Genomic DNA, 26506 nt, shown 5'->3' on the forward strand with positions numbered 1-26506 from the left:
CATCTTGAGGGATAAGACACGTACATACCCAATTCTGATACACAAAATTACCTCTTCTGTAGATTACATTTAGTGATTGAAACGTTTAGATACTCAACTTATTGAACCGACCAATCAAAATTCATTAAAAGGTATCAAAGTTGTTAAGCCAACGAATAATGAAATGTTATAATAAAACTTTTGGGACTAGGGTAATAAATATCCAGCCCCTAATTTTACTAGCCAATTAAAAAAAAACAATTTATTGATAATTCCATCATCTTTATTCAATAAGATATTGCACATACAACTTAAGCTGGACAGGTAGGCAGGCCTCGGACAGGTTGGGGGTGACCCTGTCCCCCCAGGACTGGCGCAGGTACTTTCTTACACAATACTTGAGGCTCCCCACCTCCCTCGCGTGCTTCTTCAGGTAGAGTTGCGTCTCCGCCCCCAGCTTAGAGATACAGTAGCTGAAATTATAGATTAATATTACTTAAGATTTTAAGGGGTACAGAAATCTTAAGGGATAAGACAATGGCCGATAAATTGATATACATTGGGGACTAATATAATAACGTTTATAAGGGTACGCGTACCTTGAAATGGTAGCACCAGCTGCGAGCATACATTCAGCCAGCCGTTGCTGGCCGTTCTGCAGGGCTATGTACAGTACAGATCTACCCAGGATATCCTCCATGTCAAGTCTACAACCTAAATATAAATATATTAGTTCTGGAGGACTATGTATAGTACAGATCTACCCAGTATATCCTCCATATCAAGTCTACAACCTAAATATAAACATATTAGTTCTGGAGGGCTATGTACAGTACAGATCTACCAAGGATATCCTCCATGTCAAGTCTACAACCTAAATATAAATATATTTGTTTTGGAGGACTATGTATAGTACAGATCTACCCAGGACATCCTCCATGTCAAGTCTACAACCTAAATATAAATATATTAGTTCTGGAGGACTATGTATAGTACAGATCTACCCAGTATATCCTCCATATCAAGTCTACAACCTAAATATAAATATATTAGTTCTGGAGGGCTATGTACAGTACAGATCTACCAAGGATATCCTCCATGTCAAGTCTACAACCTAAATATAAATATATTAGTTCTGGAGGACTATGTATAGTACAGATCTACCCAGGATATCCTCCATGTCAAGTCTACAACCTAAATATAAATATATTAGTTCTGGAGGACTATGTATAGTACAGATCTACCCAGGATATCCTACATGTCAAGTCTACAACCTAAATATATGCAGCTTGATATCTTCAATTCTAAAGCAGCTTCAGGTAATAAGTTTGTTGATATGATTGGTATTGATTGTCTTTGGAAAGTTTACTTAAAATCAAGTGATTCTAATTAATCATTCCACAATTTTGACGGAAGTCTTACATTGGTCCAGGAAAGGTTTAAAAAAGACCCTAGAAGCTACGGACTTAAATAAAGTAGCTAGATGTATATTTATATAGGTGCCTTTTAATAATAATAAGTTTCATAAACGGCTGAAATATTATGTCAACATTTTTTCAGAGAAGCATTTTATTGGTCCAATAATGTTGTTATAATCTATCATTGGTCCTGTATAGTTTAGGATATAGACGGTAGGTTGAAGATCAACCCTACTGAAATATATGGCAAATTTTAAAAAGTTTATCCCTACCCCCCCCCCCCCTAACTAAAAAAATGAAACAAAAGTGTAATGTAAGGCTGTTTGGTGAATATACTCCTCCCTCCATTTGGAATTTAAAGGGTGAACCTACATGTATAAAAATAGCTACATACCTGCACGCACAAGAAAGAGGGCAGAACTCCAAGCAGAAGAGCAGCAGGCCAGGTGTAGCGGGGTCGAGCCCTCGCTGGTAGTCACGTCCAGGGGTGATCCCTTTCGCACCAGAACAGACAGAACTTCGTCTCTGGACACACAAAATAATATGTTTTTTTTTTCGATGGATAGGGATGAGACAATGGCTAAAAAATTGATATACATCCCAAACCAATAAAATTTAATGACAGAACGCAAATTTTTACCCAACAAATAAAACTAAAATAAAACTTCTTATTTTTAAAATTTAATTGCCAAACATATATTAAATATTATATTTTTAAAAAAGCCAAGGCTTACGTTACTCAATATAAATAATAAGGTATTTTACTATTTTTGGAATAAATGAAAATCTATATATAAAAGTATAATTTTTTTTCTCGCATAAATTCAACATTTGATTTGGTTTATACTAGTCTTAAATGACAAAAAAAATGACGTCATACAATAAAATAACCAATGAGAGGCAAATATAAATTTTACCATTGGTAAATTACAGGGCACACTGGCCTTTCATTGGTCAATTTTATTGTATGACGTTTTGGTGCCACTTAAAGCTGTCTCGAAAAGTTGTCTTTAATTTAGCTTGCTAATATGGACCATATTTATTGGTCAGTTCGTTAATATCGTATGAGTGGAGGCGATGGTGGTATTGTTATATTTAGCCTGCTTCAAGCATCCCTATACAGAGTACATGAAAATCTGGTGCACCATCCAAGTAATAATATATCAATTTATTTTCAAAACAATATTTTTTTGTGCCTGTTATTGGAAGTAGACTTCATAACCTCCAGAATGGGATAAGATCCAGAATAGTTTGGAATCCTGACAGTTGCTGATACTGCTGAGATGTTAGCATTGTGACCGCCAGCTAACAGCTGCACTACCTGAACACAAATATATTTGTATTTGTTAATAACGAAGATACTCTACTATAAGAAATATCCATAGTTCATTTAATATCTATAGGCATGTCAGGTATACTGTAGAATATTGGCGTGCAAAGGGAGTTGTCAAAGGGGTTGTTAGACTATGCAACTAGCAAGTCAATAAGAGGAAAAATGCTTCCTAATTTCTTGTCCTGCACCCTTTTTCGCAAGCCCTGAGTTTTCCTAGGCTTTTATCAAAGATAGGTGTCTGAAATTTCTTGTTTATAACTGAATTCCCGTTACCAATGATCACCTGCTATATGTTTCATTCGTTCATCCGTTTGTTTGACAGTCATAGTTGTTTGAATAATTTGTTTACATTTATTTTTCATGAAAGCTGTCATCATTGTTTTAGTAATCATGGACCACAATTAACTTTTAAAATAAGCTAATTTTAGACTAATATATTCCTACCTGTGGGTTTACCCATTCAGAGGCTGTATGGAGGAGCAGGGCAGTGTTACCATTCCTGTCCTGCAGGCTAATTTATTCCTACCTGTGGGTTGGCCCATGCAGAGGCTGTATGAAGGAGCACAGCAGTGTTACCATTCCTGTCCTGCAGACTAATATATTCCTACCTGTAGGTTGGCCCATGCAGAGGCTGTATGGAGGAGCAGGGCAGTGTTACCCTTCCTGTCCTGCAGGCTAATATATTAATACCTGTGAGTTGGCCCATGCAGAGGCTGTATGGAGGAGCAGGGCAGTGTTACCCTTCCTGTCCTGCAGCCTAATATTGGCTCCTGCAGCTACCAGTACCTCTACACAGCTCCTGAAATGGATGTAGAATAAACGTGGATATCATAACAGGGGAATATTTGCGTCAATTTAGGATGCTAACTCACTTACTGGTCAGTTTGTTTTTCCAGTAGTAGGTGAAGGGATGAGAAAAGGGGATTGATTGGGGGGATTAAGACTGCTACAAGTTTCACTTTATTAGAGAACATGTAAATCTGGTGTAAGATCCAAGTAATAATATATTCATTGCTCCTGAACAAATACAGTAATTAACAACCAATGTATAAAAAATATTAATTCCTTTTAGGATAATATGTTTAGGTAAAACATCTTTGTAATCAAGTCTTAAAATGTAAGTATGTCATTGATCATATAGTTTTCTATGTTCTTAATTGTATTGATGCTCTATAGATTTTGCTGTCCGTTTGTATGACGGTATGAACTGTTAAGCTTGGATTCTATTGATGTTGTCATTCTTGTTTTTTCTGTTATGGCATTATCATAACATTAAGTTCTATACATTTCTTATGATAGGCAAGGAGTTAAGGTTTCATTAGCCTTACATTGATATGAAAAAATATGTGGGATATAGGAAACTCCATCTCATAGGCTAAGCCTAAGCAATGTTTATTTGATTTGGCTCATTGTTAGCCAAAAGAAAATCTCCAAAAGTACAACATCAATTAAAAAGTCATGTCCTTTAAGATATTTTTACCTATTATTATTAGCTGCAGCATACATGAGTGGTGTCCTGCCATCCTTACACTGGATATTGATATCCGCTCCTCTGGACAACAGGAAATCCACCATCTCCGCATGGTTGTGGCTGGCAGCTATATGCAGGGCTGTCTCACCTAAAACAAGATATGTAAGATATGTTAATCGACATATTATTACTTGGATGTTGCACCATATTTTCATGTAATCTGATAAAGTAATGCTTGCAACTGGCTAAAATAACGATATCCACCATCCACTTACTTTAATCCATCCCCTCCTATTGCATGAACGAACTGACCAATATATGAGGTCGATTTTAGCAACCTAAATTGGCGACAAAATTTTCCTTGTCATTACATCCACGCATATCCTATATATCCATTGTTTATTAATTGTTTATTATTGTAAAAGCTACTCTCTAAATTATCAGTCAGTTTATAATGTTGTTATTGTTTATCAAAATTCTTTAACTTAGTTAAGTTAGCATATGTACCTGTATCCTTAGCTCTGGTATTGACAGGTGTCCTACAGTCCAGCAGTATCCTGGAAACACTATGTATCCATATATATTATATTCATACCTGTATCCTTAGCTCTGGCATTGACAGGTGTCCTACAGTCCAGCAGTATCCTGGCAACATCAATGTATCTATATATATTATATTCATACCTGTATCCTTAGCTCTAGCATTGACATGTGTCCTACAGTCCAGCAGTATCCTGGCAACACTATGTATCCATGTATATTATATCTATACCTGTATCCTTAGCTCTAGCATTGACAGGTGTCCTGCAGTCCAGCAGTACAATGGCAACACTATGTATTCATATATATTATATTCATACCTGTATCCTTAGCTCTAGCATTGACATGTGTCCTACAGTCCAGCAGTATCCTGGCAACACTATGTATCCATATATATTATATCTATACCTGTATCCTTAGCTCTAGCATTGACAGGTGTCCTGCAGTCCAGCAGTACAATGGCAACACTATGTATCCATATATATTATATTCATACCTGTATCCTTAGCTCTGGCATTGACTGGTGTCCTGCAGTCCAGCAGTATCCTGGCCACATCAATATATCCATAGAGGGCAGCAAGGTGCAGTGGAAGACGACCATCTCTATCCTCAGCCTAGGGATAAATAGAGCTGAATAGATTATGAAACATTTCTTTGCATAGATTTAGAGTTTGATATATATCTTGTAAAATAAAAAAGGAGTATATAAAATATCTAAAAGACAGTTGAATTACCTTTTAACTGCATATGCCAATAAAACTGACTATAAAAACACACAGCAAAAGTATATATACTAGTTCTTCTACTGTTTGAAATAACTGATCTTTAAATGAATCCTAATTTAGCAAGCTAAATTGACGACAATTATTCCCTTGTCATAATATTCACGTATATTCTACATCCATTGCATTGCAGCAAAACAATTTTAACAATATTTGGTAATTTAATAGTATTTTATTTTTTCCAGATAAGGTTGATCCCATATTTATTACAACATATTTGAACCTTGTTGCTTCTCCTGGTTTATTGGAGGGATATAAACAAAAGTCGTTTCTCTTTTCATATCTATAATACAAAGTAGAAAGATGTTTGTCTGTCTGTTTGTCTATTTTTTTGTCTGTCTGTTTGTTTGTAGCGAAGGATCTCGCTAACCGCTGAACCGATCGGGTTCTCCTTTACAGGGTAGCTTCTCATAGGTCCCGGGAAGGTTTATAATTATTTTCTTGTGGGGTGGGAAAAATACCCCCCCTAAATTTTTTTTTCTTTTTAAAACTAAAATTAAAATAGTGGGGTCGACTACCCCACCTTCAAAAAAAAATCCCTCCCCCCCCCAATTTTTTTTTTTAAATTTAAAACACGAAAAATTTGTTTGGTCAAACCTCTTGGGGCAAAGCCCCTAGAGGCTAGGGGCGAAGCAGCTATTTGAGGAATAAATGATGTTAGGGATTTTTTTGTCAATTGTCTAATTCCTAAAAATCAATGCTAAAACTGAATATATTATGATTGTAATTATCAAGTTTATTATGTACGTAGTAGGTATATTTAAATACTAACGGCTACGCCCCTAGAGGTATCTAATGACACGTAAAATTGTTTCTTTTGAATCTATTTTAAAATCAGAAATTTACCAAAAAAAATTTTATGTTTTTAGCTAATTGCAAATTTGTCCGCAAGGTGGCGTTTTTCTCTTTTTCTTTATTTTTGTCAATTTCTCTGGGGAGGATGGTTGAACCCTCCCCTAAAATAGTTATAAACCTTCCCGGGACCTATGAGAAGCTACCGTGTTCAGCGGTTAGCGAGATCCTTTGGTACATACAAACACACAGACAGACAAACGCACATCCTGTTAATTTATTACATGGACAAAAATCAAGTACTACGGTGCTGCCCAGTTTAATGTTAACTAACTTCCCCATAAACAAAAAAATGGGGGGGGGGGAATTTTTTTTTTTTTTTTGGGGGGGGGAATTTTTTTTTTTTTTTTGGGGGGGGGGTGGGGTATTCCATCCTCCAAGAAAATAGTTTAAACCACCACAGGGCCAATAGGTATATACCATAAAGAGTAGAATCCGATCGGTTCAGTGGTTACCAAGATCTTAAGGGACGGACGGACGGACAGACATCAAGCTACTTTGTATTATAGATATATTATTAAACACTATTGTTTCATTATCATAATTATTCTTTAAATCAAATAATTAAAATCAAAACATTTTGATATTTCATCAAAAATATGCTGATGTTAGTTAGAAATTAATTAGAAATTAATAAAATCATATAAAAAAAAACTTCACAATAAATCAATTTCACTAAAACACCGATAAATTGATGTACATTCCCAATAATGATACACAAAATTACTCCTTCCATAGATTAAAATTAAATGTTGAAACATTGGAACACTCAACATAATGAAACAACCAATTAAAAATTAACTACGGTCCCCAAAGTTGTTAAGGCAACGAATAAGGCAACGTTATTATAAGACTTTGGTGACTAGTGTAATAAACAGCCCACTGTCCCCTCTCTGGTTACTTATCATGTATTTACACAAAAATAAATCATATTTATACACGATTTCACAATTAATTAATTTCACTAAAAACACTCAACAACTTGACCAAGATATATATTTAAATGGAAGCAGCTGATAGTACTTAATAATAAATGACGTCATACAATACTAATGACCAATGATAGGCCAGTATACATTGCATTGTAATTGACCAATGGTATAATATATACTGGCCTATGATTAGTAATTTGTATTGTATGACGTCACTTTTTATTAGGCACTATAAGCTGCTTTTTCACAATGCTCTGCATCAACAGTTTGCAAAATACTGAATGGAAAAGAGTTTGGAAATTCAGAAATTTTGTATTCTAGTGAGCAGGGGCGTCCAAGCTTTTTATTTTAGGGAGGGTAAAAATTTTTTAAGGGGGGGGTAATTCGGTTTGGGGGTAATTTAAATTTTATCAAAAATTTAGTATTAAAGAGTAGGGGAAAATTTTAAATGGGGGGGGGGGGGGGTAATCGCCCCCATTGATAGTGGAAGATGGTGATCATAACTATTTTCAGAATTCTTAAAACTTGTTCTCCCCCCTCTCTTTTTTTCCTTCCCCCATCAAACCTATAATTCTGGTGTTTATACAAGTGCGCCAATGTTTTTTTTTATAAAATTGTTAAAAAATGACATCTGTTTGGTTTTCCTTTGCAATTAAGCTTTTTTTTTAGGTACAGGGAAGGTTTTTAACTATTTTGGGAGAGCGTATCTCCACCCTCCCAATTAGGTGTTTGATCACGAATTTCATATGGTAAAAATAATTTTCTTATTTAATTGTTATCCTAATAAGATAAAAGTTATGCTTGAAAATTGTTTTAATAGCTATTATTATATGTTGCATTTTTAGATAAACGTAAGAGTTGTGATCAGAATTTGCGTATCATTTGTACTCTTTTGCGTCATTGCGTATTTTCAGATATGTATTACCCGTCATCGCCCCATTACCCCCCCCCCCCCTTGGACGTCTATGCTAGTGAGTTACGCTTTTATTATTGGGATGCTCACACAAAGTTGATAATTCTATCAAATAGCGTGCGGTACGTAGCAGGGTTCTAAAGGGATAAGACAATGACCGACAAATTGTTGTACACCCCCAATGATGATACACAAAATTACCCCCCCCCCCTATAGATTAAAAATGGTGGTTGAAACGTTTGAACACTCAACTTAATAAACCCAATCAAAACTCACAATCAAAAGTCCCCAAATTTGTTAAGCCAACGAATAAGAAAACGTCATTATAAAACTTTGGGGACTAGTGTAATAAACAGCCTATTATCTTTTTTCTTTTTACGTGCAAATAGTACATCATAAAATTAAATGGCTTCAAGCATAAAATTTTGTACCTAAGGCAAAAATAAAACATGCGTAATAACGCTTTTCTCAAAACTTCCTGCTAAGTAGGGCGTCACACTTGTTTTATTTTGAGATTTTTAGGAGACTGTGTTTTACATTCTAAGGAAGTTAAATATAACCCTTTGAATTGTTTTAGGCTCTTTCCTTTTGATTTTGATTTGGTCACATGGTAGAAACACTTTTTTCTGTGCTTAACAATTTTTTTCGAATCAAAACAAGTTTTAAATTAACGTGAAAACTGATGAGTATGTTAAATTTTGTAGAACTAGCGGCTTCGCCCCTTGAGGTACTGAAATTTTTTTTTTGGGGGGGGTAGTCGACCACACTATTTTAATTTTAGTTTTTAAAAGAAAATATTTTTTTTTTTTTTGGGGGGGGGGTATTTTTCCACCTTCCAGGGACCTATGAGAAGCTACCCTGTAAAGGAGAACCCGATCGGTTGAGCGTTTAGCGAGATCCTTCGCTACAAACAAACAGACAGACAAACAAACAGACATAAATCGTTCTACTTTGTATTATACTAGCGGCTACGCCCCCTAGAAGCCTCTAGGGGCACTGCACTGGTAGGGGAAGGAAAAGTCGACCTAATCCTATTTTAAATTTGAGTTTCCAAAGAGTTATAAAAATTATTTTTGGGGGAGAGGGGGGTTAAGACACCCTATTGAAAAATAGTTTAAAACCTTCCCAGGACCTATAAGAAGCTTCACTGTAAAGGAGAACAATATTGGTTCATCGGTTAGCGAGATCCTTCGGGACAGACAAAAACGCTTACTACTTTATATAATAGGATATAATACAGGGATCTAAAGTGACAAGACAATGGCTGATAAATTGACGTACATCCCCAATGATGTTGCACAAAATAAGCCTTTCTGTAGATTATAATTAGTGGTTGAAATGATTGGACACTCAAATTCACGGACCAACCAATCAAAATTCAATAAAAGGTGTTAAGCCAATAAGAAAACGTTATAAACTTTGGGGACTAGTGTAATAAACAGCCCAATGTCCCCTCCCTCCCTAAGTATAGTATGAGGGATTTGACACCGGACAATAAATTAATAACCCCCAAGTCGTTAATGTCGAAAATTACATTTGAGAGCTAAAAATATTAAGAAAGAAGAGTGAAGTGAAGGGTGGGAATAGTCATTTATCGCATCGTATTATAAACAGCTTTCCGCGGATATAGAATGTACAATTATAAGATTAAAACCAGTTTTTTTAGCCCCGAGGTGCCGAAGGCACAGGCTACAATGATTGTACATTTTTATATTCCTATAAAGCTGGATATAATACGATGCTAGACATAGTTTTTTCGTATGGATAAGAACCGGTTCTTATCCACCGGATTCGAATGAATACGAGAAAAGTTGTTAAGCCAATAAGAAAACGTATTAACATCTCAATGTCCCCTCCCTCCCTTAGTATAGTATGAGGGATTTGACAACGGACAATAAATTAATAACCCCCAAGTCGTTAATGTCGAAAAATACATTTAGGAGCTAAAAAGATTAAGAAAAGAGGGAAGTGAAGGGTGGGAATAGTTATTTCTCGCATCGTATTATAAACGGCTTTCCGCGGATAGAGAAAGTACAATTATGATATTAATAAAACCAGTTTTTTTTAGCCCCGAGGTGCCGAAGGCACGGGCTACAATGATTGTACATTTTTATATTCGTAGAAAGCTGGATATAATACGATGCTGGACATAGTTTTTTTCGTATGGATAAGAACCGGTTCTTATCCACCGGATTCGAATGAATACGAGAAAATAATTTGTTTTAAATTGCCCTATCCTTTGTTTAAGAAATTCACATAATTTCATCATGGAAATATCTTTTTTCTTAAAATAAACAAGGATGACAACATTCATAAAAGCGAAGCACTGAAACGGTAGGGCAAACGGACATTAACACTTATACAGTGTCAGAACTCAAATCACATCAACATGTTTAAAATGGACATACGGACATTCTTGTAATGATTATAGAGTTGCTACGCTTTCTAAATCGTACCTAACTACTAAAGGAATCACCATGCAAAGTTTGAAATTGATAGGACAACTATAACATGCCTAAATTAACGAATAAAAGCTAACTATCTCGGACGGACGGACCGAACCTAGTTAAAGAAAAGCTTCGCTTTTAAAAATTAGCAACCTCCGACAGACAGGAGAGAGAGACAGAGAGACACATAAACAAATACAAATATAGAGTAGCTTCGCTAAAAATGAAACTTTCAAGCACTTGAAAAGATATATGCAATAAACTACAATTATGTAATCTATGAATGGATATAAGATAAGTGGATTTATTGATTTAGATTGCTAATATGGACCTCATTTGTTCGTCAGTTCGTTCATCAAGATGGGGTAAAGGGAGTGGATGAAAGATATCATTATTTTAGCCAGTTGCAAGTATAACTTTATTAGAGTAAATGAATATCTGATGCTACATCCAAGTAATACTATATCGATTGCTTTAATAAATAATAATCATTTAATCAAAATATGTAGTGCGAGGATGAACATCAATATCAAATGTCTATATAAGTAAGTTGAATACTGCATGCTCTTTGGTAAGGGGTATCTTCATTAAATAATAACAGCAGTCTTTCTTATATAGCAGCCGAGAAAACCAACGTTTTGGACTGACGGACGTACACTCCAAGTGCATTATAGAGTAGCTTCGCTACTAAAGATGGTAACAAACTTACCTGAACGCTACAATGTCTTTGGCACATGAGGTCGACCAGCTTGGCATAGCCCCTCTCCACAGCGAGGGCCAGGGCGGGCCTGTTGCCGCCCCCCAGCCGGAAGGTTGAGTCCACGTCCGCCCCCATGTCAAGCAGAGTCTCGAGCCCAGTAATGTCGCCCCACCTAGAAAGTAGATTATTTGGCGCTAAATTTTGATCTTAATGACATTTACTCAAAGTGACTTGCGTGCACCACCCCCACCCCTTTGTTTAAAAAAACATGAATTGAAATTAGATGGTTTTTAGTAGCGAGCAATTCTATAATTCACTTTGTCTTACGTCCAAGGGGACCCAAAACATTTGAAAAATATTATAATCCCCTTCCCCCTACTCATAATTATTTTACCTTTTAGGTTGGGAGTTATAGGATTAGGCACAACCCAATTTTTTTTCAGGGGTATATATTCCCCCCCCCCCTAAAAAAATCTGAAATTGTTTTTATTTATTACCTGAGACAAGATAACATCTTGGACTGCAACCTCCATTTCTGTTGCAAAACAACCATCCTCTAATATAAGACAAATGTGAAATAGAAGATACAAACCAAAACTCTCTGTTTGTCTGTCTACCTATCTGTCTTTCTGTATGTTTGTCTGAACCAAAAAAGGTAAAGTAGGATTCCATTTTACCTTCTCTTAATAATGATATCATCTTGGCCGAAATCATTTTTGGTTATGATTAAAGAGTCATCAAAATAAATCATAAGGTTTTGGGAATTGTGACTTGAAAAAAATCTTAAGTCTAGTAAAGATAGTTTCCTCGAAAAATGGTTGATAACAGAATAGAGTACGGCCACTATGACCTTTGATTAACCCACTAATCGTATAGTGCTTTTCACTCAAACCTATTATTATACCATCCATCACCCCGTTCTTGGTTATATTTAATTATGAATTAAAGTATTTCAAGTTTCTGCACGGTATATTCGGAGCAGCTAATAGAGCCCAATAAAGAATGACGTCATATAACAAAAAAAGGATTGGCGGATCATGGAAAGAAAACGAAGTTTCCGGTTTCGTCGTTTTTTCACAGTAGTCTTTCTTCTATTTCTAACCCCTGCGGGGGGCTCTAGCCCTACGGGACATATTTTCTAACCCTGCGGGGCAATCATTAACATTTACTTAACCTAACCTAACCTAAAATAACCCTTTAAAAGCTACTGTGAAAATACGATGAAACCGGCAACTTCGTTTTCTTTCCATGATCCGGATAGGCTAATGGTAAAATGTATACTGGCCTATCATTGGTCATTTGTATTATATGACGTCACTTTTTATTAGGCACTATAAGCTGCTTAGGGGCATTCCCCCTACGGCACGTACTATCTCTTTGCGATTCTTCGTACTTAGCAAATAAGCATCCAATGTACATTGTTGAAACAAAGTCGCCCTGCAATTAATGACTATAAATTGCACATCTTTATCTTAAAGCTTATTAAATCTTAAGTGACTGACAAAGTGCTTGGCAGAAAGTACAATATTTTAACAACTTTAGATATCACGCAGCTTCGGTTGAGATTCAAACCCATTACCTCACCGACAATGAGCATATGACTTTACTTTTATATAAAGTGTAAGGCTTGTTTGTCTTAAGCTAAAGATCTCAATAAATATTTAACCGATTGGATTGGTTTCCTTTATAGGTAAGCTTTACTTATGTCTTATGGTGGTTTTATGCTATTATATTTTTAGTTTTTGTGATGGCTTTCAGCTCCCTTTTCTAGCCCATTTCTGCACTTTCAAATAAAGAGCCTCTAGATGCTATGGTTATTTAGTCACCTAATTGATCATTACACCACAATATAGTATATGTACTTAAGGCTATATTTACGCATATTTCGTATGTGTTAGAAGCTTAATTTTACTTACAATTAAACCATTTGCTATTACATTCTTATGCCAAAATATTAAAATCAACAATGAACAAGGATCAAAACATCCATAAAAGCGATGTTCTAAAATCAGATGGAAGGACAAATAACGCTTGAAGAGTGTCAGAACTTACAAAGTAGAATATTAATTTATAACTCTAAACTAAATTTTACTTTCATTTTTAGGATTTGAATTTAGATATGCCTTCTCAAAATTTATACTACCTTATTGTCCTATGAACTTACGGACTTTCTGATAACGATTATAAAGTTGATACGCTCCCTAAATCATACTTTAATGTTATAAGATTCATCATGCAAAATTTTAAATTAATAGGACATTTCTAACATAGGTATATTAACGAAAACACTTTTGCATTACTATAAAGTATAAACTGTTTAAAGTTATATAATATATGGTTATATGCAATTATGCAATAATTCAAGATCTGTAGGCCTTCTTAATCTGTATCATCTAAGATATTTGAAATATTTGTAACAAATGCGCCAAATATTTTTGAAGATAAAAATTCTATTAAATTTGCACATTTTTATTTTTTTTATTTAAAAATCTTACTTGGCTTAATGATGTACTTTTAAGAATCACTTTGTCAATGGTTCTACACGCAGTTCGTGCTTTAATTATTTTCTGCTACTACTAACTAATCTAAAATATTTTGAGGAAGGGAGAATCTTCAAATGTTGAAATGGAGGCGATATTAATAAATGGGAAAGGTTTTGCTTATAAAAGCTACGGTAGTCTTATGCTTTCTCGGGCAGGGGGGTATAGCTTTCTTTTTCAAATATTTTACGACGAAAATTTCTGCTGACTTATACGGTTAATATTACGTAATATATGTATAAAAAAAGAGAAAAATTCACATATTTTAAATAAAAGTTAATCAGTATATACCCCTGAAAAATGTTACTTAATTTCACCCGAAATTCTACACCTATGTTTCTTGTGGCTTAGATGCACGGTGATGAGTAGCAGTCATAAAGTTAAAACCATGCGGTGCCCTAACTTACAACCATAATTATAATTATTAAGCTTCATTACGTGAATTTAAAAATCAAATCCTCACAGAAATGTTCTTTAAAACCATGTTCAATTTCAGTATTGCTTTTAAACCGAATTATATAATGTATTAAAACCGCTTCTGAGCAATACTGAAAAAAATGTGTCAGACAATTTTTCACGTTTGGTAAAATATAATTCATATAATGTATACCAGTTTTGGTGGCCCAGGCCCTCGGACACTCAATCTAAAACTTTAAATTTTTCTAATTGTCAATAATTTGTATGTGCTTAAAGAATGTAGAATTATCCTAAATTTTTTTTCTCCTGAATGGATTTTAAGCATGAATTGTTTTGAAAATCAATAGTTGAAAAAATCATAAAAGAGTTCTGATCTTGTGAAAAAAAGCAGGTTACGTTTATTTTATAAGTTGGCTTAAAATCCTTTTAGAAAAGTAACAGGATCTGGTCTGTCTATACCAAAGGATCTGACTAACCGCTTAACTGATACTTTTCTCCCTTACAGTGTAGCTTCTCAAATGTCATGGGAAGGTTTAAAACTATATCGAGGGAGGGCACCCCATCCCCCAAATGTAGCCCCCTCCAATATTTTTTATTTATTTTTCTTATTGAAACTAAAATATATAATATAAAACATAAAATGCAAAAGTCATATAGTCTTTACTACTTTCACTGTTACTATGAGTGCTAATTTTGTTCATTTTATTTAGAAGGAAGGTAGTTTGTAAAGGACCTTTAAAAAGCAGATTTAACACCTACACGACTTGTTTCATATATGTTATGTATAGTACATTGCATATCACTGTATGTTCTTCAATTCTAGATAAATAGTTTCAACTTGATAGGCTGATTCTTTGTTGTGTGATTATTTTAATACAAAAAGAATGTCTGAGAATAGTGAATTTAATAAAAAATAAGTTGAAAAACATACTAACTTTAAAACAAGAATGACAACATTCAAAACAGAGAAGCTCTGAAAACGGAAGAACAAACGAAAATAAACACAATATAAGCATATTTTTAATGTTCGTGGTGACTTTCTAGTAATTATTATAGAGTTGCTATGATTTCTAGGTTGTACCTAACTGTTAAAGGAATCATCATGCAAAGTTTGAAATCAATATGACAATTCTAACATGCTTAAAGTAATGAAACGAGCTAACCATAACTTACAAACACTACATTTAGAAAAGCTTCGGTTTTACTATATATAAAAGCTATATAACATACAAACTATTGATTAAAATTTTTCATCAACAAGGATGATAACATCCTTAAAAGCGAAAATCTGAAGTGGTAGGACAAACGAAAATTACCACTTGTATAGTGTCAGAACTGAATAATTAGAAAATAAAAGTATAAATTCGAAACAAAATTGTAAGTAATTTTTTTAAATAACTGCTTAAATACAGGATAATGTCTAAGGACATACATACATTTTTAGTACTTAATTATAGAGATGCTCCGCGCGCTTATAACAATGTGTTTTCGTTTTGTTGTCGTAATTTTTTTGTGCTTAAAATCGACATGTTTAAAATGGATGGACGGACATTCTGGTAACGATTATAGAGTTGCTACGCTTACTAATCGTACCAACTATTGCAGAGATCATCGTGCAAAGTTTGAAATCAACCAAGTTTTGAAGTTACAATCATTGCTTTTAAAATGATTCAGCTCTTTTTAAATGATTAAATTTGAGCTGTTATGTGAAAACGTCGTCTTTAGAATAATAGCCGCTCAATTTAAACGGATTAAAGGAAAAAGGGGGAGGTGTCAAAGGTAGGCGTGTCTGTCTGGTTCACACTTGATACAGGTAAAAAACCTTACTTGTCTTATATAACAATTCAAATCTCCGCCCTCTTTCATTATTAAAACTTGATATAATGAAGCGACACCAAGCCAACTAGAGGATATCATACATAAAGGTAAGAATTCATATATTTGCAAAACACAAAAATATAAAGATATAAAGATTGTATATATAACTAAAACCATGGCTCGGCAGCCGCGCGCCAGCCGTCTGTAAGCCTCAGAGAAATAAATATTTTACCACTGGAAGTCTAAACCTGACCCAAATATGGTAACCCCTCTTTTCAAATAAATTTTTAAGCACCCAAAAGGTTCAAATTTGAGGTTTAGGCGCAGTTGACGCGAAGCTGCCGAGCCCGGATTAAAACTTAAAGAATCAATGGAGCATCTATGATTTGATTCATGTTGGTCAGTGTTAACATATCATCCAGTCCCTAAAACAAAATATGGTCATTTATGTGCCTAGCTAACATAGGGGGTTAGTTTGTGGGGGACCCTTAACCTACTTGGAATATACATTCGTTGCTGTAGCCTTATATTTTTTTTTCAAAAATAACGGGAGGGGGGGATATTGTACTCGACTAATTCCATTTGAAATTGCTGAAAACTTGGATATTTTTGTGTCATAAAACTTTTTTGTGCTGTAGTTAACATTAACCCAATCTTACTATAACTAGACACAAACCAGCAGGTTGTTAGTTGGCAGATAGAGCTGAAATTTGAACCCAGCTTTTAAAAGCGTTTTAAATTATTTATTCTAGATAACCTTCTCAGTAGCTCTCTCCATGATTGCTTTCTTAAAATTCTTGAGACAGTCTGCAGAATCTTTCTTTACTCCGTCAATTACAACTGCTGGAATCTTGGATACCTAAAAGGAAATATAATCAGTAGTAAATGAAAGGTCGTCTTAGGTTTTGCCTTCTTCAAAAACTCTCTCATCTTATAAAATAACCACAATAATTTTCAACGGTATTGTAAAATTATATATATTCCTGTCAAACCAAAAAGTCTAGAATTTTAAATTTATCTAAGAGGTTATTATTTTATGCTTATTAGAGACTTTTTTGCCTGCTTCTAAATTGAACCGATTTACAATGTAGCTTATAGGTTCTGCAAGGTTATTAATTTTAGATAATCCAGAGTTTTATTAATATATGTATACAAATCATGTGGAAGTTCTTGCATTGGTCTCAGATAAAAATGTCAAAAATCAACTCACCCTAATCTACAATGTCAATACAAAACGAAATTCTTATTATGTCTTTCAAGTTTAAGAAAGTTTACCCCATCCTTATCAGCAAGTTCCTTGGTATGATCCAATATTTTGTTAGCACCAGGAGCATCTGTGCAACTCTTTATTTTATCCAGATTCTATGTTTCATCACAATTAATTGTGGAAAATATACTTAGCTGAAGGGGGAGGGGGGGGGGGGATGAATCCACCCTAAAGATCAATATGATGATACACAAAAATACCCCTTCTATAGATTACAAATAGTGGTTCAAACATTTAGACACTTATCTTTTGAACCAACCTATAAAAATTCAATAAAAGTCCTCGAAGTTATTAAGTCAACGAAAATGTTATTATAAAACTTTAGGAACTAGTGTAGTAAACAGCTCAATGTTTCCTTTCTATATCTTTTGAATAAAAAATAAAAAAAGGAATCAATATAAACTAAATATGTGGATTAGATCTTTTCATGAAAATACACTTTTTCGAATTTTAGTCTTCTGCTAACCTAAAAAGTTACTTTAGGAGCCTAGAAATACATGTACAAAATTTCAGCTCTCTATCTCTACTGGCGACCTAGCGCCAGGCATGTAAAATATCAACAGATAACGGTAGCACGGCGGTTTTAACAATATCTCAGCAATGTGCAGGTTTTAAGCTCTTCTGCATATTTCAATTTAAACACATAAGGGCAAAGATATATTATCCCAAAAATCTTTTGTCAAAGTCTACTCTACACCTAGCGCCAGTCAGTTTTCTAAAATCATGCATTTTATACCTGTGAAAATAGAAATCGCCAGCGCTAGGTGTAGAGTAGACTTTGACAAAAGATTTTTGGGATATCATATCTTTGGCCTTATGTGTTTAAATTGAAATATGCAGAACACCTAAATTCATCTTCCAAGCCATTCTCTAGGCATTTTATTTTTTTTATGAAATAACGGGATTTCAAAACTGCCCTTTGAAAAGGCCTAAAAAATATCTTTTTTTGTCACTTTTTTCACTGCTTATAGTTACAACTTATTAAGATATTATGCCCAGTTAAAATAAATCGGCGCCTCCAGCACCAAAACCGGCAAAAACTGGCAGTTAAACTTCTGTGCCCCTACTTGCCCCCCTCTTCGGTAAAAAGTAGTTATCTCAAGAAGTAAGAGATATCAACACACAGAAAGAAAGCTTTTTAAGTAAAACTGAACTAAGTAACTATTACACATTTAATTTTGGGACTTTCCTTCTAGGGGCTTGTGGAGCAAAAGACCCACCAAAAAACTAATAATATGAATTCTGAGCTTATTTTTAAAGATATCAACCGGATTTTTTTTGAAATCTTTTGTTCCCATAATTGAACTCAGTAACATTTACAGATTTCATTTTGGGACTTTCCTTCTAGGGGCTTGTTTAGCAAAAGACCCCCAAAAACTAAAAATATGAGTTCTGGACTTATTTTTAAAGATATCAACCTAATTTTTTTTGAGAAAACTTTTTTCACATAACCAAACTCGGCAACCTATACAGATTTCATTTTGGGACTTTCCTTCCAGGTGCTAGTGGAGCAAAAGACCCCCCAAAACACAAAAAATATGAGTTCTGAGCTTATTTTTAAAGATATCAACCTGATTTTTTTAAAGAAAATTTTTTGAATAAAACTGAACTCAGTAATGATTACACATTTCATTTTGGGACTTTCGTTTGAGGGGCTTGTGGAGCAAAAGACCTTCCAAAACACAAAAAATATGAGTTCTGAGCTGATATTTAAAGATATCAAACTGATTTTTTTAAAGAAAACTTTTTCAACATAACCAAATTCAGCAGGGGCGTCAAGCTTTTTTTTTGGAGGGGGGTGTAAAATTTGCTTGGAGGGGGGGGGGGGGGTAAATCTGTTGGTAAACAAAATTTGCCCCCAGAGTAAAATTTTTTTTTTTTGGGGGGGGGTAATTTAAATTCTATTAAATATTGATATTTTTTTTTGTTAGAGATTTTTTATATTGGGGGGGGTATTCAAAATTGTTTACCCCTCCTAAATGGTTGATATCTTTAAAAATAAGTCCAGAACTCATATTTTTAGTTTTTGGGGGTCTTTTTCATAGACGTCCAAGAGGTGGGGTAAAGTGGGGATTACCCCCCCCCCCCAAACGAATTTTAAGGTGCACCCCCCCAAAAAAAAGCTTGGACGCCCCTGCTGAGTTTGGTTATGTTAAAAAAGTTTTCTTTAAAAAAATCAGTTTTATATCTTTAAATATCAGCTCAGAACTCATATTTTTTGTGTTTTAGAGGGTCATTTTCCTTAAGCCCCTCAAAAAAAGTCCCAAAATGAAATGTGTAATCATTACTGAGTTCAGTTTTATTTAAAAAATTTTCATTTTGGGACTTTTTTTTGAGGGGCTTATGGAGCAAATGACCCTCTAAAACACAAAAAATATGAGTTCTGAGCTAATATTTAAAGATATAAAACTGATTTTTTTAAAGAAAACTTTTTTAACATAACCAAACTCAGCAGGGGCGTCCAAGCTTTTTTTTTGGGGGGGGGGATAATTACCCCCTCCCCCTGAAACCTGTTGGCCGGGGCAAATTTTGTTTACCTTCCAAAAATTTACCCCCAAATTTTTAAAATAAAACTGAACTCAGTAATGATTACACATTTCATTTTGGGACTTTCCTTTGAGGGGCTTGTGGAGCAAAAGACCCCCCAAAACACAAAAAGTATGAGTTCTGAGCTGATATTTAAAGATATCAATCTGATTTTTTTATAGGAAACTTTTTTAACATAACCGAACTCAGCAGGGGCGTCCAAGCATTTTTTTTTTGGGGGGTGCACCTTAAAATTCGTTTGGGGGGGGGGGGTAATCCCCACTTTACCCCACCCCTTGGACGTCTATGAAACTCAGTTATGTTTACAGATTTCATTTTAGGACTTTCCTTCTAGGGGCTAGTTGGGCAAAAGACCCCCAAAACTAAAAATATGAGTTCTGAGCTTATTTTTAAAGATATCAACCTGATTTTTTTTTGAAAACTTTGTTAACATAACCAAACTCAGTAACATTTACAGATTTAATTTTGGGACTTTCCTTCTAGAGGCTTGTTTGGAAAAAGACCCCCAAAAACTAAAAATATGAGTTCTGGACTTATTTTTAAAGATATCAACCATTTAGGAGGGGTAAACAATTTTGAATACCCCCCCAAAATAAAAAATCTCTAACAAAAAAAATATCAATATTTAATAGAATTTAAATCCCCCCCCCAAAAAAAAAAAAAATTTTACCCTGGGGGCAAATTTTGTTTACCAACAGATTTACCCCCCCCCCCCCCTCCAAGCAAATTTTACACCCCCCTCCAAAAAAAAAAGCTTGACGCCCCTGCTGAATTTGGTTATGTTGAAAAAGTTTTCTTTAAAAAAATCAGTTTGATATCTTTAAATATCAGCTCAGAACTCATATTTTTTGTGTTTTGGAAGGTCTTTTGCTCCACAAGCCCCTCAAACGAAAGTCCCAAAATGAAATGTGTTATCATTATTGAGTTCAGTTTTATTTAAAAAATTTTCTTGTTGAAAAAGTTTTCTTTAAAAAAATCAGTTTGATATCTTTAAAAATAAGCTCAGAACTCATATTTTTTGTGTTTTGGGGGGTCTTTTGCTCCACTAGCATCTGGAAGGAAAGTCCCAAAATGAAATCTGTATAGGTTGCCGAGTTTGGTTATGTGAAAAAAGTTTTCTCAAAAAAAATTAGGTTGATATCTTTAAAAATAAGTCCAGAACTCATATTTTTAGTTTTTGGGAGTCTTTTGCTAAACAAGCCCCTAGAAGGAAAGTCCCAAAATGAAATCTGTAAATGTTACTGAGTTCAATTATGGGAACAAAAGATTTCAAAAAAATCCGGTTGATATCTTTAAAAATAAGCTCAGAATTCATATTATTAGTGTTTTGGTGGGTCTTTTGCTCCACAAGCCCCTAGAAGGAAAGTCCAAATTAAATGTGTAATAGTTACTTAGTTCAGTTTAATTTAAAAAGCTTTCTTTCTGTGTGTTGATATCTCTTTTACTTCTTGAGATAACTACTGTTTACCGAAGAGGGGGGCAAGTAGGGGCACAGAAGTTTAACTGCCAGTTTTTGCCGGTTTTGGTGCTGGAGGCGCCGATTTATTTTAACTGGGCATAATATCTTAATAAGTTGTAACTATAAGCAGTGAAAAAAGTGACAAAAAAAGATATTTTTTAGGCCTTTTCAAAGGGCAGTTTTGAAATCCCGTTATTTCATAAAAAAATTAAAATGCCTAGAGAATGGCTTGGAAGATGAATTTAGGTGTTCTGCATATTTCAATTTAAACACATAAGGCCAAAGATATAATATCCCAAAAATCTTTTGTCAAAGTCTACTCTACACCTAGCGCTGGCGATTTCTATTTTCACAGGTATAAAATGCATGATTTTAGAAAACTGACTGGCGCTAGGTGTAGAGTAGACTTTGACAAAAGATTTTTGGGATAATATATCTTTGCCCTTATGTGTTTAAATTGAAATATGCAGAAGAGCTTAAAACCTGCACATTGCTGAGATATTGTTAAAACCGCCGTGCTACCGTTATCTGTTGATATTTTACATGCCTGGCGCTAGGTCGCCAGTAGAGATAGAGAGCTGAAATTTTGTACATGTATTTCTAGGCTCCTAAAGTAACTTTTTAGGTTAGCAGAAGACTAAAATTCGAAAAAGTGTATTTTCATGAAAAGATCTAATGTGGATATATTGACAGGGGAAAATTTGTTGCTGAAATGGACCTTATTTAATGATCAGTTCATTCATCCAGTAAAAGGGGAGGGAATAGGATAAAGGGGGTTGATGGAGGTTACTGTTATTTTTGCCAGTTGGCTGTATCACTTCATTAGAGTACATTAGAATGTAGTGCATAGTCCTAGTAACACTATATTAATTCAAATAGTACTGAGGTGGATTCTTTAAAAAAAATTGCCCCACTAATCGCTTAGTGGGGCAACATTGTTTTCGTGAAAAATCCACCAAAATCACATTAAAATCTACAAAAAATTAAACAAAATCATATGTTAATAACCCTTCTATGATTTTGTTTAATTTTTTGTAGATTTGAATGTGATTTTGGTGGATTTTTCACGAAAACAATGTTGCCCCACTAAGCGATTAGTGGGGCAATTTTTTTTAAAGAATCCACCTCAGGGAGGATACAGATGCCCCTGCTTTAGATAACCAGTAATAGACAGCAAAATTAAAGTTTTAAGGTAAATAATCGGGGTTGCCACAATTTAAATATTCCTGAGATTTATGGCAGAGATTGGCGCAGTATTGCAGAACTTGGTCCTGGTTACGTCCTTTCTTACTATAGTCCATCAAACATCTAGAATAATGAATGTAGAATATACGTGGATAGTATGACAGGGGGAAAATTGTCCTCAAATTAGTTTGCTAACATGGAACTCGTTGATTGGTCAGTTTCATACGTACAGTGGGAGTGGCTGGAGTTTCGATAGTTAAGTCCTCTGTGAGTTTCACTTTATTAGAGAACATCAAATATATCATGTATTATCAAAGCAATAATAACTTTTTATCCCTAACGAACTTACTAAAATGAAAATATTTCCATGTCTATCTTGAAATGGATGAAGAAAAAAGCAGTATAAAAAATGTTCTAATTTAATAGATTTGCATTAATTAACCCCCCTCCCCCCCTTTAAAGTTATTTTACCCAGGGATATCAATGTATCTATATTCTTTGAGAAGGACAATCATGTAGGTTCAGCGGTTACAGGAGATCTTAAGATGAAGAGACATTTATCATACTACTTTGTTTTATAGATAGCTTTAAGATTTTTTCAATTTGTCATATTTTTCTTTTATTTTTGGAGTGGAAATGTACAGATACCTTGGATAGAAAATTTTACCTAATCATATTCGTTTTACTCTTGACATCTGCTATTTGGTTGACAATACAGGCAAGCTGGACATTGGCTCTCTCTCGCTCAGGCTAGAATTAAAATAAATTAGTTTTTTGCCCAACAGCTGGATTAGAACCGGTTTTTAGCCATTCTGAAAATCATGTAAAACATAGTACAGGCAATTTTACATGAATATCAAAATAAAAGTCATAAAGCTCCTGTGACTACAATGTTTGCTCTGCACACAACAATGTCTAAATAACAATCCAGTAACATATACTTTTGTAGTGTTGCTTTGCTTAAAAACTTTTTAAATTTTACTACTTACGTCTTTGCCAGTAAAGGGAACAAAGTTGATGAATATAACTTCTGAAAATTCTTTCCAAGCTGGGAATAAATGATTCACCACAAAGTCCCTAAACAGTTTACAAAGATTTAAATTATGTAAATTCATTGAACCATTGATCTTGTAAATGTACTTTGAATTCAATTTAACAGCAGCTGATCATAAATAGCTAAAATTTGGAATTGAAGACTAGATTAACGACTAAAGTATATTATTTTTTTCCCCAGTATTGCTTCGAAACCGAGTAATATCCGTTGAATTAAAACTGGTTCTCAGCCATACTGAAATATCATATAAAGCATAGCATTTCAGTTAATTTTCCACAAATATTAAAATAAAAACCATATAAATAATATCAGTATTGTTATCCAGGCTCTTTAACCCCTCTGGTCTAACAAAACTGGTTTTCATTTTAATATCCGCAGAAAGCTGTCTATATAATGTTGCAATAAATACTATTATGTTTACCTGGATGCAGGGCACAAAACTCCAATGTAGACATTAACTTGAATCTTTCCAAGATCCTTATTGCCTGTGTTATCAATGAACACAAGCTTGTTATCATCATCTAAAAGTTAAATAGAGCCTTGAGTTCTTATTTGTACTAAACTATCTTTTTGATAATAAACATTAACATATGTTATCAGGGTTTTTAAAAGATGATTGCTAATACAATTCCACAGTATACACAATACCAAATACATAAGAAATTCTTTTTAAAAATCTATCCCATCCCTTATATCAATTTATTTTAAAATAAGGGAGAGGCTTTTTGCTTGACAAGACACTTTAAGGAAATCCACCAAAGAATTTTTTACTCACCAACTGTTGGACTAACTGGACCAGGGAATGGACTAGCAGGATCTCTGCCAATCATTGGAACATTTGGAGGATTATCTATCATTGGTTGTGGTGGGGGTTTGCCATTACCAAACATTGCTTCTTTAACAGATTCAAATGGATTGAATGATGGACGAGAATTGGTAGGATTGCCACCGTTTGGACGACCAAAAAGACTTCCAAGTAGCCCACTGCCTGGTTTCCCATTACCAAAGAGTCCATTTTTAATAGCATCAAATGGATTTCCTCCAGGCCGGCCATTATCCTCCACTGAGCCAAGTTCAATATCTACCCTGTTACCTGAAGGCTTTTGTGGCAAAGGATTTCCAGGTTGACCACCAAAAGGATTACTGGGCTGATTTGGTGGACCGCCAAAAGGATTACCTGGTTGATTTGGTGGACCGCCAAAAGGATTACTAGGCTTATTGGGTCCACCAAAAGGATTACCAGGTTGGTTTGGTGGACCTCCAAAAGGATTGCTAGGCTGATTTGGTGGACCACCAAAAGGATTACTGGGTTGGCTTGGTGGACCACCAAAAGGATTACCTGGTTGATTTGGTGGACCGCCAAAAGGATTACTAGGCTTATTGGGTCCACCAAAAGGATTACCAGGTTGGTTTGGTGGACCGCCAAAAGGATTGCTAGGCTTATTGGGTCCGCCAAAAGGATTACCTGGCTGATTTGGTGGACCACCAAAAGGATTACTGGGTTGATTTGGTGGGCCACCAAAAGGATTACTAGGCTGATTGGGTGGACCACCAAAAGGATTACTTGGCTGATTAGGTGGACCTCCAAAAGGATTACTTGGCTGATTTGGTGGACCTCCAAAAGGATTACTTGGCTGATTTGGTGGACCACCAAAAGGATTACTTGGCTGATTTGGTGGACCTCCAAAAGGATTACTTGGCTGATTTGGTGGACCACCAAAAGGATTACCAGGCTGATTTGGTGGAGGACCAAATACTTGAGGTTGGCGATTGTTTGTTTGGGTAGGTGGTTTTGGACCCATTCCCCCAGGGCCATCACCATCATTTAAATCATCTTCAGCATAACCTTCATCATATCCACATGAGCAGAATTGTATTATTGAACCTATACAATCAGAGCAATCAAAAATTAAATATTATTTTATTCCTTGGATAAAAAGACATTATTACCTAATATTAGGATCTTTATTTCATATTTAAGAGTAATCATTCTGAAATGTAAAAATATGAAGAAAATTTTTTTGTCTTATTTCATATTAATTAAACTAGCAGGTGCGGTCCCAGCATCTACTAGCTCTGTATTCGAAGAAGTAAGGAAAATAGTCTAAAAAAATCTTAAATATACAATTTGATTAGTATAATACTATCCAAGGACCTATAAGAAGCTCCAATAAAATGGAGAACTAATTCAGTAGTCATCAAAATGTTAAGCTACAGACAAAAAAAAACTTATTGCTTTATACAAAAGGATAAGATAAAATACTTCAATCATAAGAAGTAAAATATAACTGAACAACTTAAGAAAGAAAAAGAATCATTAACTTCTGCTGTTTATTAACCCTAAGTTTGAAATTTAATTTTGAATGTAGCAGTTTTTAGTACCGAAGCTACTCTATAATTAGGGTCGGTCTACCTGGAACAGATAGCTTTTTTTGTTAATTTAGACATGTTAGAATTGTCCTATCTATTTCAAACTTTGCAACTTTTTTAACAATAAATTTTTGTGTGATCTGATTATTCGATTGATCTTATATTTGGTATGCTGATTTCTGGGACAACAAAGTACAATATTATAACCGAAGCGAAGTCCTAAAAATGTAAGTATGTCCATAAACATTATCATGCATTAGCAGTTTTTCAACAAATTTACTTACAACTTTGCTTCGACTCTTATACATTTATATTCTGAGTATTCAGTTCTGACACAATATAAGTGTTAATGTCCGTGTGTCCTACTGTTTCAGTGCTTCGCTTTTATGGATGTTGTCATCCTTGTTATTGGATGATTTGTAGCAGCTTTCAGTGAAAGAGAGCAGAAGCTGCTATTATATATTTAAAGAGTTGAAAAATTT

At 34.5% G+C, this 26506-nt stretch overlaps 2 protein-coding genes across 5 annotated transcripts; both read right to left on the reverse strand.

The window, feature by feature from the left end:
* Positions 1-255: 255 nt before the first annotated feature.
* LOC145332058 (ankyrin repeat domain-containing protein 61-like) lies at positions 256-13993 on the reverse strand. 4 transcript variants are annotated; one of them, XM_080177015.1, is made up of 10 exons: positions 13863-13993; positions 11865-11923; positions 11377-11539; positions 5238-5355; positions 4211-4349; positions 3421-3529; positions 2594-2718; positions 1792-1922; positions 579-693; positions 256-452 (listed from the first exon to the last, which is right to left on the reverse strand). In XM_080177015.1, the coding sequence occupies exons 2-10, from the start codon at positions 11918-11920 to the stop codon at positions 263-265; spliced, it is 1146 nt and encodes a 381-aa protein (XP_080033141.1). In that variant the 5' UTR covers positions 11921-11923; positions 13863-13993; the 3' UTR covers positions 256-262. The 4 variants fall into 4 exon arrangements, with proteins under 4 accessions (XP_080033141.1, XP_080033275.1, XP_080033212.1 ...); XM_080177149.1 differs by lacking the exons at positions 256-452; positions 579-693 and adding an exon at positions 926-1093; XM_080177086.1 differs by lacking the exons at positions 256-452; positions 579-693 and adding an exon at positions 1100-1173.
* A 2251-nt stretch (positions 13994-16244) lies between these two features.
* On the reverse strand, positions 16245-25675 carry LOC145332513 (uncharacterized). The gene is made up of 9 exons (XM_080177549.1): positions 25605-25675; positions 24430-25539; positions 24076-24175; positions 23590-23677; positions 23268-23350; positions 22642-22723; positions 17418-17504; positions 16900-17001; positions 16245-16567 (listed from the first exon to the last, which is right to left on the reverse strand). Exons 1-9 carry the CDS (start codon positions 25642-25644, stop codon positions 16502-16504), a joined length of 1758 nt encoding a protein of 585 aa, XP_080033675.1. The 5' UTR covers positions 25645-25675; the 3' UTR covers positions 16245-16501.
* Between the last annotated feature and the right edge of the window lie 831 nt (positions 25676-26506).

The sequence above is a fragment of the Acartia tonsa genome, chromosome 1 (assembly GCF_053477335.1).
Source record: "Acartia tonsa isolate MP-2025a chromosome 1, ASM5347733v1, whole genome shotgun sequence".
Classification (NCBI taxonomy): domain Eukaryota; kingdom Metazoa; phylum Arthropoda; class Copepoda; order Calanoida; family Acartiidae; genus Acartia; species Acartia tonsa.